Below are 12,737 nucleotides of genomic sequence, written 5' to 3'. Positions count from 1 at the left end.
CATTTGAGGTCCTATACGCTCTTAACCAGCCAAACGATAATTTTCTGTATTTTTTACAGTCGGCATCATACCATGGTGCCGAAGAGTTTCGCTGAGTGTTGGTGTTAACTGTGTAGTAAGATGCTTTGATTATCTCTTCTATCTGAGGTAAATCGTAAGTTCTTTGGCATATCAGTGCATTATTTAATCTCAATTGATACTCTGACTTGTGTTTCGATTTCCATTTTATTTTCGGTAAGGTATTCATAATTCTCGATTCCTTTGCTTCTCTGGTATTAAGTTTAAATTTTACGGCGATTGGAAAGTGGTCAGAGTAAGGTACATTATGGATTTCCAAATCAACAATCAGTTCATTCCATTCACTACCTACCAAACTATAATCAATCACCGAGCTACCTTGTCCTCCAACAAAAGTAAATGCTCCGTTCGTATCCGATAAGCTAGTTCCATTTTGAATTCTTAAACCGTATGTATCGCATAGTTCAATAAGCTTCAGTCCTCTTGCATTAACAATAATGTCCTTCGAATTTCGTTCAATTCCCAGGATCTCATTTTCATTTCCCGCTTGTCTTCCTGTCCTCGCATTCATATCACCCACCACCAGCAAGTTAGATGTTTTACCTCGAGTTATTACACCTTCTAGTTGTTCAAAATCTGTATTCCATTGATTGCAGTTGATATAAGTCGGCAGGATTCGGAAACATTTTTCTTTGTAAAACAGTTCAACAAAAATAACGCCTTCATATACTTTGAATTCGCAACACATATTTTTGAGATTTTTTTTTAATCCGAAGAAGCAACCTCCACTAGCTCTTCCCCTTGATTGTGTTCTAACAGCTGGAACTAATTTAAATTCAAAATTCCTAAATTTACTTTCAAAATTCGTAAAATTATCTTCCATAATAAATGTCTCATATAAAAAAACAAAATCAAATTGATTAACAAATTCATAAAAATCTACAAACAAAGTCTTATTGGTTAATCCTGCAACATTATAAGAAAGTATTGTATAATTAAAAGATTCTAAACAATTTTCATTTTTTCTAATTTTAATTAAACTATTTTTATGGCAGACGGCATTACAATCAAACATGTCTCGTGTGAACACCACTTGAAGTTTGAGAAGCTCTGGTGTTGTCTTCTGTTGACTTCTCATTATTCCAGTCTTCCAGCGTTGTCAGATCAAATGTGTCACCAACCAGCTGTTTAAGTGTAAACAAACCATCTTCTACGTCCGAAATTATTTTGCCACTTTTATCGAAAAAAAATTTGTTTTCATCAATCAAAAGGGTTTCTCCTTTAATTTGGCACTTAATGCCCCTATTATTTGAAGTGATGTTTCTTCTCAGATTGTTTAATCTTTTTCTTCGTTCTCTCGCCGCTGCTGGATAGTCCTTGTGAATTGTTGTGCCGGTGTTTTGTAGCTTATTCTTTGCTCGAAGAATCCGAAAAACATCTTCTCTGTTCGCCATTTCAACAATTACATTTGTAGCTGATCTTCCGATTTGTTTTGCTGTAGTTATTTTATCCGAGTTGTTTGTTTGCAATAAATCAAGACAGATTTCTTTCGCTTTCTCTACTGCGTTTTGGCTATTAGTAGGGTGCAAATGAACGACAACATTCTTTTCGTTTGATTTTTTTTCAAGCAGCTCCACTTGTTTCTCCAACAAAACACATCGGGACTCCATTTTGTTCAGTTGAGTCTTTAGTTCAGCGTTGCTTTGTTTCCAAATAGAAATTTCAGCACTTATTCCTTCAATGTCGGATTTAGTCGCTACGTCTTTAAGCTTTATATCCAACAAATTACCCAAAGAATTTTGCAGCATTTTGTCTAATTCGCTGATCGCCATATTGCCAACTGGGTTTATGTTTACCTTTGAATTAGATGCTTTAGGCGGTGTCATTTCCATATAAGTTCTTTTTGCTGGATTTTGGTCTTTCACAGTTGGAGATCGCGATAAGGGCATTTTTTTGTTTTATTTTTAACAAAACTCACCAGTAGTTTTTTGTTTTTTTATTTTGTGTTGCAATTTTATTTTAATTTATTATAAAAACTGTATTTTTAAACTAAAATATTTTTCTTTTTTATTTAAATAAAATATTCTTTTTACGGAGCTTTAATTTTCACAAACTTTCACTTGTTAGCCAGAGTTGCCAACTCCATAATACAGCCCAATTGGCAGGACTTATTCTACAGTATAGATAAAATAGATGATTCCCTCTATTTGAAATGTCTGAATAGAACGCAAACATCGACAACTAGCCTTATACATATATAAAGAATTAAACCACACACTTTTGATTCGAAATTATTTTAACGAAAAACTCATTCTTAATCAAAAGAGTGTTATCTTTAAAGCAAGGACTGAAATGCTTTGTTTAAATTATAGACCTCATAGAACTGACCATCGCTAGTTTGTGCAACCGCAATGAAACCGAAAACGTGTATCATTTTCTAGCTGTGTGCCCAATCTTACAAGAAATCCGTAAGCTTAACTTCTCAAAGATCAAGATACAAAAGATCTTTTAAATGGTTGCTCAGGTTGGAATATTCTTTGTCTATATGTGAATCATGCCTTAGGTTACCGTAACAGTTTCATCGATTGAATTTTAAACTAATTTAAATGATGATCAAATAGAATGTAAATCTCGTTTTCTGTTAAAACATGTTCTTCATTTTTTTTAAATTTATTTAAAATTTATTAAATCTGATATTATAATTTAATACTTAGATATTTTCGTAAATATTATATTATTTTTTATATGTATTTATAACTTTAACCTTTTCTTTCTTTTTACTAAAAACTCGAAATAAGTCAATTAGGCAAAATTTTTGTCAAGCTTTACAATTCTTATATCAACAAAATTTAAACAAAATTATCGAGAAATAAAGAATGTATTAATAATAATAACAATAAACATTTTAGAACTGACCATGACACGACATTGTCATAAAAAGTGGATTGCAATTTGCCTTTCATGTTAGTCCCCGCAACTACGACCATGAGTATCGTGAGGGTGTCCAACTTTGCAGCATGCTCTCCTATCAGCCAGTGTTCGGTACATATTGCATAGACACTGGCAATATCACGCCTGGGTCTGCATAAAAGATCCTTAGAACGGTTTTTGTTATAGGTACTGTTGGATGTACTGTTAAGTATAGAGATTCTTTCTTTGTCCTCCTCCTTAGGTTATTTATGACAGCAAAAGAGGAAGTGATGTTTTATTAGCAGCTCGGAAATCACTCATTGCTAATCCTATCGATCTTGGAATATCATCTAGAGACAACATTGAACAACTATGCGTTTGTATAGAAGGCAACTATGATTGTAAATTATTGATATGATTCTCATTTATCTATTTATTTGGCTCATTTGAACAACATTGAAATTACTTTATCTAATTATTCTGAACATAAAATTTCTGTTTGTATAGTTGATGATTTATGTATAGTTGATGATTTAACTTGGGTGAAATCAAATGGATGCATAACGAAAATAGGGTGCTACCAATTGTGCTTTCAAATGACAAATAATTTGAGCTTATTGATTCCTTGTTAGTTTTAAATTTAACTCAACTCACGTTGCCATGTCAATTTGCATACAAAATATTATTTTAAAAATTATAATGCTTTTCAGTTTGTGAATAAATTTAAATATCACTTTGATTCTTTAAACTTAAATATATTGAATGACAAATTTTCAAATTTTGATTGGCAATTTAATTGTAATCATAGTTTCCCAATTCAAGGTTACGTAGATTGAAAAATGCCTAAAATAAAGCTTTTAAGATTTTTAAAAGTAATATGAGTAATGAAAATTTAACTTTATATTGGCGTCTTCGAAAAGAGTATGTTTTTTTATTAATATTTTGTTTTAGTAATTATGTACATAAAAAAGAGATTGAATTGAAGCAAAACCCAAAGAAGGTTTGGAAATTCCTAAATTTAAAACGGAAATCCATTGGATTTCGATCCCTGCCTATGCCATCTAAATTTTTTTTTCACGGGTACTGCCTCTTGAGAGGAATTGACAAATTCTCTAAGAGTAATTCTTGTCATAAATAGTGATTTCTCAAATAAGCCGTTCGTATTCGGCTTTAAACTGTAGGTCCCTTCGATCCCTGACAACAGATCTCGCACACATGAATGGTTGAGAGTTGTCAGTCACTAGGCCCTAGTTCTCAACGGACTGTGTAGATCAGAATTTAATGATTAAATCATATTTTGCCGTTGCAGTTCCACATCCGAAGAGGAGGGTTGTGAGTCTGGAAACGAATATGAAAAGCTAAATGTGCTATTGTCAGCGAAACAATGTATTGGATTAGAAGTAGAAGACAGGAGATCATTTATAAAAATGAGGAAGCAGGTCGGAGACAAAACGGAGCCCTGGGGCACACCAGGAAATTATTTTATGAGTTTTAGACTTGAATCCGTCCAAAACAACTTGTATTGAACGGTTCGAAAGAAAATTTCTAATCCAACGAAGAAGAGATGCCAGACTTTATCAAATGCCTTTGTTATCAAGTGCAATAATCTTACTTTCTCCAAAACGATGTAAAGATTTGTTCTACTGCTCGGTGAGATGAACCTAAGACTACAAGTGGACTTATTGCTACGAAAGCCGTATTGCCTACAAGACGTCAATTACACATTCTTGCAACCCTTAAACGTTTCAATACAAGTAAAGCTAAATAAATGCTGGAGTGCCACAGGCGTCTGCTCTTTCACCGACACTCTATAATTTTTATTATTGATCTCTTACTTGACGACATTACCTTAAGCTTTTCAAATTCGATAATCTTCAGTGATACCTTTATAAAATGTAGAATAGTTTAGAACTCGTTGCTGCCTATTGTCATCATCATCATTACCGGGATTAGGTCCACGATTCATATACGGCATCTCTCCAGCAGGTCTACCACGCTATCGCCTACCACAAAATGTACTGCAAAGGACTTTTTAAACTGGTTCATCGTTGCTCATAAGAGCTAGGTATCCCTCCCACTCAGTGACGTGCGGCAGTCCATTTGACTGGGTAGACACAAATTTTGATTCATTATTTCGCATTGCAATAATGAATTAATAGTTATCTTATCTTCTATAGGTAGCATTGAAAACTTTAAATTTGTATCATTTGAGAAATACTCAAAAATATCATCATTTCCTGAAAAATCCATTTTACAAATATGTATTGATTTACGCAATACAGGTTGGCAATCTCAAAAATTTACAACCTTAACTTCTCCTGTCAGAGTTCAATATCAAAATGAAATGAAAATAATTTAATTCACATGTAAGACGCAACGTCTTCCGACAGAGCTCAATATCGATAATTCGATTTTTTTTTCAAAAACAAACCGATAGATTTTTTTAAATTCTTGCTAAAATTTGTGTTCTTAGTTTAGCTTCTTTCAATATAAAAATATATAAAGGCTATCCCATCCCAGCTAAAACCGTTATTTTGTTTTTAAGTTTTCTCAAGAACTAAACTTTTTTTTTCTGCCAAAAATATCATTGGTTTTTATTTTTAATTTAAAAAACAAATATTATTTTTTTCGAAATTTGATTTCTTGAAAATGAGTTATCATTTTTTACAAAATTGAAATGCCAGTCGTCTAATAATAAGTTCAAAATTATATTCCAAAAATATTTTTAAACTAAAATTCAATAACTATTTTCAAACGCAAGTTTAAAAAAATTTTATTTTTTCTTGAGAAATCAAATGGCATTTACATTTTTGAAAACAATTTTTTTTGCAGGTACATTTTAATTTAATACAGGAAATAGTTTTAGACAGACATTTTTGAATACATTAGCGAGTTCATGCGAACCAGTCGTGCATTTTTTTTTTTGTTTGTTACAGTTTTAAGTTATGCCCTAGTCTTATTTTGGATTTGATTGTTTGTTTTCAATATCAAAAGATATTTTCAAGTTGTCTAAAAACAAAGATAAAAGGTTTGTTGATGTACTAAAATTGTATTACGATTCCAATAACTATTTCTTGAAGAACTCGTCCTTTGCAATAAAAACATCCTAAAGTCATTTGATATTACCAACACTATCCCAATCTTTGCTTTTTCGTTGTTAACAAGCAAGATTTAATTTAAGAAATGTTACATTAACATCTTGAAGTATATGATATGAAGCCTTAAATAATTAATTTTGTTTTCTATTTTTTATTGCAATAATATAATTTAAAAATATGTAGAACAATTAAGAAAAAGTTAATTTTTGAAATCTACTTCCATTTTTCTCAATCTACTTCACTTTTTTCCTAAAATCTACTTCCACTTTTTTTTGAGAAGTGGTAACACTTGCCTGCTGCCGCTGCCGCTGCGTGCTGCGTTGATCACATTCACTGTGCTGCTCCTCCTGACTGACACTCGTTCTCTTCATGAAAAATTCGAATTAAGAATTTACTTTCAAAACAAACAAGCGATTAGACAGATTCACTTACATATGTCTACTAGCTTCCATACAAAATCAGTTTTTGGGAATGATAAGCTAACCCTTTTCCCTTCATATAACTTTAAAGGGAAACAAAGACACTGTCTTCGTCTTTACTCGTGTCGTGCCATTCGTACTTTCGGTATTCGGTGTTCGTTCGGGAGGTTCGTTAATAGAAGTCAGTCATATATGTAGAGCCAAGCTATCCATCATATACCCTGGTTACAAGAGGAGATCGAGGAATCGAATCGAATCGAATTGAGATTTCGATCCAGGTATATGGTGGCACTGAATCGAGGAATCGAATTCAAATGGAATCGAAATGACAATTGGGTTGTATTTGTGTGCGTACTGCTACGTGAATAACTTTCACATTTTATAACAATGCTCTCAACACAGACGACCGCCAAATTAAATTCAGCTTAGAACCAAAAATACTCCATTTGAATGGAGTATTTTTGCTTAGAACAAGCAAGATGGAAAAAACTTATCGCACGCACACAATCAAGACCTCACACACCAATAACTCGATTCCCCGATTCAGGTTTACAAACAAATTTTCGATTCGATTCACCTCTTTCAGTGGGATCGGATCGAGTAATCCTATTTCGATCCGATCCAGGTCTATACGGCGCTAAATCCTGATTCAATTCGGATTCAATTCTCCTTGTAAACGCGGTAATAGCATAGCATGATGTTGGTATATGTGAGGTAGTGATAAATAAAAGTAGAAATAGGTGTGAATGTAGATTGTAGATACACATATAAATGGGTTAGACAAAAAATGACAAGAAGTAGGTACTATGGGATAGGAAATATTATTCTTAATGAAATCAAAATAGGAATTAGTATAATTAGGTACAAATTTTTGTTTTTTTTCCATGCATATCCTTTTTAAAGTTATGTATTTAGGTACTGTAGAGAGTAAAGTATTGTTTCAAATCTGAAGGGTAGACACTGTCTAAAACGTCTTATTGACGCACCGTCACTGCTCCCACTAGAGTAAATTTGTATCACAATATCAGCTTCGAGGTAGATTGCTTACAGTTCAAGATTGTAGCATCTCCGGAATCGTCCTTCCTCAGATAATGGGCCAAAAATTCTCCGCACGACCGACCTTTTACTCGAACGCGCCTAGAATTCGAAATGTCTTTATTAAGCATCCAGGCTTTTACTAAGCTTGGCTGGAGTAAATTATGTTGGCTTTAAGCAACCGCCCGCGTATTTCTTCCACTCTAAGTGTGTGAAGGATTGCACTACTTCAAATTTATTCTCCTATACCAAGTGTTCTTTTCGCAGTTGAGGCCACCATGTACTTTATTTTTCCTTCACTAATATGCAGCCCCAGATTTTATGCCGCTCCTCCATCGGGATGATGGAAATGTGTACAGCTTGTTCGGTTGTCCCGATGATGTCGATGTATCTGGCTGGACCTGGTGACGATGGTCCCTTATGTAGATGTGCCAGAGTCACGGATTGCTTTCTCCAACGCTAGGTTGAAGAGAAGGCAGGCCAAACCATTGTCAGAGTCCATTCTACATTTTGATTAGTCTTAATAGCAATCCGGCTATTTTAACTTGGCTTGATACATTGGTCATAGTCAATCTACATAGTCGTTTCAATTTATTTGGGATACCCAATGGTTCTGCTTAGTTTTACCCTGGTTATGCTTTCGTAGGCGGCCTTAAAGTTTTTGTCCGATCGATGTCTAAGGGTAAAAATCTCTTTAGCAGTATTGAAGGAAAAAAATTAATTTATTAGTTATAATATCCTTGAGCTCAACTTCGGTCATACTGCCAAGTACAGAGATTTGTGTTTTAGCCGTAAAACTCGAATTTGTTTATCCCACTTGGCCTTTAAAAGGAGTACTTAAGACCTCTTGAGTGCCCCCGCGTTTGGTATAATTAATTGTATGTGCATACATATATAATTTTAGTGTTATTGTATTTATCAGTTTCGTCTATAATTATTTAGTTTGTGAATTTATTTAATGTAAAACAATTTTGTTTTTGTATTGCAGGTCTGTGAACTGGACATAATCTTTAATTTCGAAAAAGCTTACTTCATACTTGATGAATTATTAATCGGAGGTGAGATGCAAGAGACATCAAAGAAAAATGTACTCAAAGCAATTGCATCACAGGATCTACTTCAAGAGGTCAGTACCCCAGAAGCGTATGAGTTGTAAAAAAAAAAACAATTATAACTTAAATCTATAAACAAAAAAAAAAAACAAGTTACTTAGTTAATATTTTAATTTGAATTTTGAATGCTGTATAATTTTGTTTTGTTTTGTTGTTTTCTGTTTGCATCCGTACAACTTTACAAAAAAATAAAACAAGAATGATAATTTATCTCTCTTTGGAATGCTTTAAGCTTTTACATCAAAATAAAAATAAAAATCTATCTCTATATGCAAAATATCCACAAACTGGATTCTTTCTTCAAAAAAAAAAAAAAAAAACTATAATAAAAGTAAAATATAACTAAAATTTTAAATAACCATTCGACATTCTCGAGAAAAATTCTCATCGTCAATACTATTTTGTTTTTTTTTAAATTTAATTTAATGCATGCGAAATGTGTTGTGGTTGCATAATAATAATTTGTTAATGTCTCAACTTTTAAGTAACTGTGTATTTTATTTTGTAATAATTTCTTTTTCTTTTAGTTTTATATTTTATTTTTTTTTTCTTTAAATATTCTTTTTCTTATTTAAGAATAAATAAAAAAACAATAAATTTAAGGGAGTATTTTATACAAGTATTGCAACAAAAAAGTAATTTGAATATCTTGCCATTTATGATAATAATCTATTTATGAATGTTTATCTTTTAGCTATAAGATGTTTAAACATTTTGATATAAATTACTGTAACAATCAATTTAGGAATTTTCTTACATCAATCTTATGTATTTATAATGTATTTTATTTTTTATAACAAACGTTTTAAAGTGCAGATTATTTGTCTGAGCTACGAAAAGATCTTCAAATAGGTTTGGTAAATTTGACCGCTTTAACTTAAAACAATGCTGTTTGTTTTAACTTTAATAAAATCATTATTTAGTATAGAATAGTAAATAACTAAAAAATAAAACGATCTGAAAAAATGAGTCTTAGCTGCAGCTAGTTGTAGGTTTTTGTTTTTTAAATAGAGTTGATTGATTTATGAAAATTTAATGAAATACATTCGAATTCAGGGCATTAAACACAACTAATATGTAGAATACGCGACTTATGAGTAATTCGCTTTTCCGCTTCTTCGCCTGACTTCTTTACGTCGCTCCTTTTAAACCCCCGTGTTTCGCGCCACACGCCGCAGTAAACTTGATTCAATTGCGCTGATATCTAAACTAATGTTTTTTTTTAAGTTCACTAGAGTTCAAGGATTGTTTCTGTAAACTCTCTCTTTCAAGTAGCCCGACAAAAAAAAGCATTGGGTTAAGACAGGAACCTCGGTTGTCACAGGATGTCCCCAAAGCGACTGATAAGTTTCTGAGGGAAAGCATCCCGAATATCTAGCCGTGTGTGCGGTCGCAGCATCCTGTTCGAAGCACGTGTGCAATGATAACGATGGATGAGCTAGCACGTTAGACAAAAGGAAGGTTCGACATTTGTCACCTGGCCCCCAACATTCTCAAAAAAATTATCCCATGCAGTTTTCTTTATTAACGTACCCGTCTACATGAAAATGAGCCTCCTCTCTCCAAAACAATGGAATTTACAGTATGAAAACGCTCCAACATCTTCTCACAAAAATGTTTGCGTTTCGAACGATTTAAATTTTGAGCGGATGAAACTTTTAAATCCTTTTTTAAAATTTCATGAATAATTGCTTTTGAAAGTTCGAGTGAGGCTGCCCTTTTCCGTATCAGAAGTCGTGGATTTTCACGTAAACTCTCTTCGACCATTTCAATGTTTTCGGGAGTCCTTAAAAATCGAATGGGCCCTGGCCGTGAAGTGTTCATAGCCGAAGCAGTTGCGCGGAACACCCACGAACGAATAAATGTACACATTACTTATTCATCGTATACCGAAGAAAACTTGAAATAGCTCAATAATATAATGAAATTCGACGTTGTACGATTTGTACGAGGTTCTGCATCGGTCGATTAAATAAATGCAATTTTCGATGACTCCTCGCCTCTCAAATAGAAGTGACTGCTATTAGTTTTCCTTAGGTCTCTGTTTATTTTACTAATTTTTTCAATTGACAATTGAAATTAAAGGATTATTTTACTCGTTGTGAACTTTTGGGAAGTCCAAGATGACTTAATATTTGAAAAAACAACAACTTCGACGTTCAAACTTTTGGCTTTTGAAGTGACCATAAATACATACAAAGCGAAATAATTCGTTTCTAAAATTAGGAACGTTTGATTCGACATTTCTAAATAACATGATCTATATTTTTGGAGATAATCATTTCTACACATAACACATTTATCGAATTAAGTTAAATTTACTTACTAACTTATTTATCTGGCTTCCGATCCAGCCTAAGACGTTGCATTCTTCCATTGATTGCGTTCCCTTGCAAGTTCCCTCCAGTGGGCGAAACCAAGCGCTCTTGGGTTAATAAACGCCTGATCTTTGTAACACAGATTCGGTCTTCCTCGTCGTCTCAAACGTTAAAACGTTGTTTTCCATTAGCTCGATGTGACCGAGCCAGGGTAGTGGGTGTGTTTTGGCACTTTATCCACATCTTGATACAGCTCGTACAGTTCACGATTTAATATTCTCTCCCATTCACCCAAATAACCGCCAAAGGATTTTTTCCTCGAGCGTCCAGTATCAATTCCCCTTTATTACTAACTGTCCAGCACTCGGTGCATGCCGTAGAGTTGAACTAGCTAAATTAGAGTTTTGTGCTACATACGTGCACTTTATCTTTCAAGAAAGGAGTTTTGTACCCATTTGGGTAATTCTTCTACGGATTTGTTCCGAGGTAGATGAACTCATTGACTACGCCGAAATTACTTACTTAGTTACTTAAGGTAAACAACAAACTTCTCCATCTAGCTCGGCCCTAGCTAGATGTCCCAGTTTCGCGCTCTAAGTTGTGTGAGGTCACTTTCCACTTGTGTGCGACACCTGATCCGCGGTCTTCCTCTACTGAGCTGTCCTGTGGGTGTGGATTCAAAGACTTTCCGGGCCGGAGCAATAGTTTCCATGCGCTCTACGTGACTCAGCCATCTTAGTCGTTGGACTTTTACTCTTCTGGCTAAGTCTACGTCGCTGTACAGTTCCGTCTTCTACTCCACTCCTTTGCGATGCATACGGGACCGTTGATCTTTCTCTCGAATCGACCCAAGGTGCTTTCATCCGCTTTTGTCATAGTCCATTCATCTGCACTGTATATCAGGACGGAGATGATAAGGATCTTATATAGCGACACTTTGGTCCCTCGAGAGATGACTTTACCACTCAATTGCTTCCTTAGCCTAGAGAAACAGCGGTTAGCAAGAGTTATTCTTTGTTGGCGTTGTTTTCTGCGTTTATAGCGGAGCCTAGGAAGACGAAGTCCTTGACTACCCCAAAGCTACGTCTGTCAATGGTGACGTTTTGACAGAGACGTCAGTGTTGTAGGACCTTTCTTACAACAGCATGTACATTTGTTTTGCCTTCAAAACCGTTAAACCCATTGTTGCCGCCTCTGCCTCAATACTCACATAATCCCCATTGACATCACGCTGAGTTCTTCCGATTATGTCAATGTCATCAGAATATGCTAATAATTGGAAAAACTTTTGAAAGTTAATGCCAGGATCTGCCGTAATGCTGATCGACTGTGGACTTTCCTCGTCTAAAACCACACTGATAAGGACCTATCAGGTTGTTGACGAATGGCTTCAGACGTTCACATAATACGGCAGAGAAGATTTTATACGCAATGTTAAGGAGACTGATGCCTCTGTAGTTGGTGCAGTTTAGAGGGTCTATTTTTTTCAGGATCGGGCAAACAATACTGAGGTTCCATTCATCGGCCATGCTTTCTTCCGATCATATCTTACAGATAAGTTGGTGCATGCTCCTAACCAACTTATCTCCAGCTGCTTTAAAGAGCTCGGCAATCAAACCATCCGCTCCAGCGGCTTTATTAGACTTCAGCTTAGATATGGCAATCTTTACTTCGTCTAAGTTGGAAGGACGGCTAACTGCTTACTGCTTACAACATTTAAAGTTTTGTCCTAGAAGTTAGATAGATGGGGCTTTGTTTGTTGATATCATTTCCTTTGTTTTGACTTCGTTCACATCAAGGCCAACTCGTTTCGCATGTTCGTCTATA

At 34.3% G+C, this 12,737-nt stretch overlaps 1 protein-coding gene across 2 annotated transcripts in view; it reads left to right on the top strand.

The window, feature by feature from the left end:
• LOC129939773 (AP-1 complex subunit sigma-2) overlaps positions 1 to 12,737 on the top strand; it is a 39,055-nt gene that overhangs the window by 4,770 nt on the left and 21,548 nt on the right. For both annotated transcript variants that reach the window (XM_056047903.1, XM_056047904.1), the window contains exon 4: positions 8,469 to 8,606. In XM_056047903.1, coding sequence (XP_055903878.1) covers positions 8,469 to 8,606 — 138 coding nt within the window. The remainder of the gene's footprint in view (positions 1 to 8,468; positions 8,607 to 12,737) is intronic.

This window comes from Eupeodes corollae, chromosome 1, assembly GCF_945859685.1.
Source record: "Eupeodes corollae chromosome 1, idEupCoro1.1, whole genome shotgun sequence".
NCBI classification, from domain to species: Eukaryota; Metazoa; Arthropoda; class Insecta; order Diptera; family Syrphidae; genus Eupeodes; species Eupeodes corollae.
Note: the sequence above shows the minus strand (reverse complement) of the source record. Positions and strands in the feature narration are given on the sequence as shown.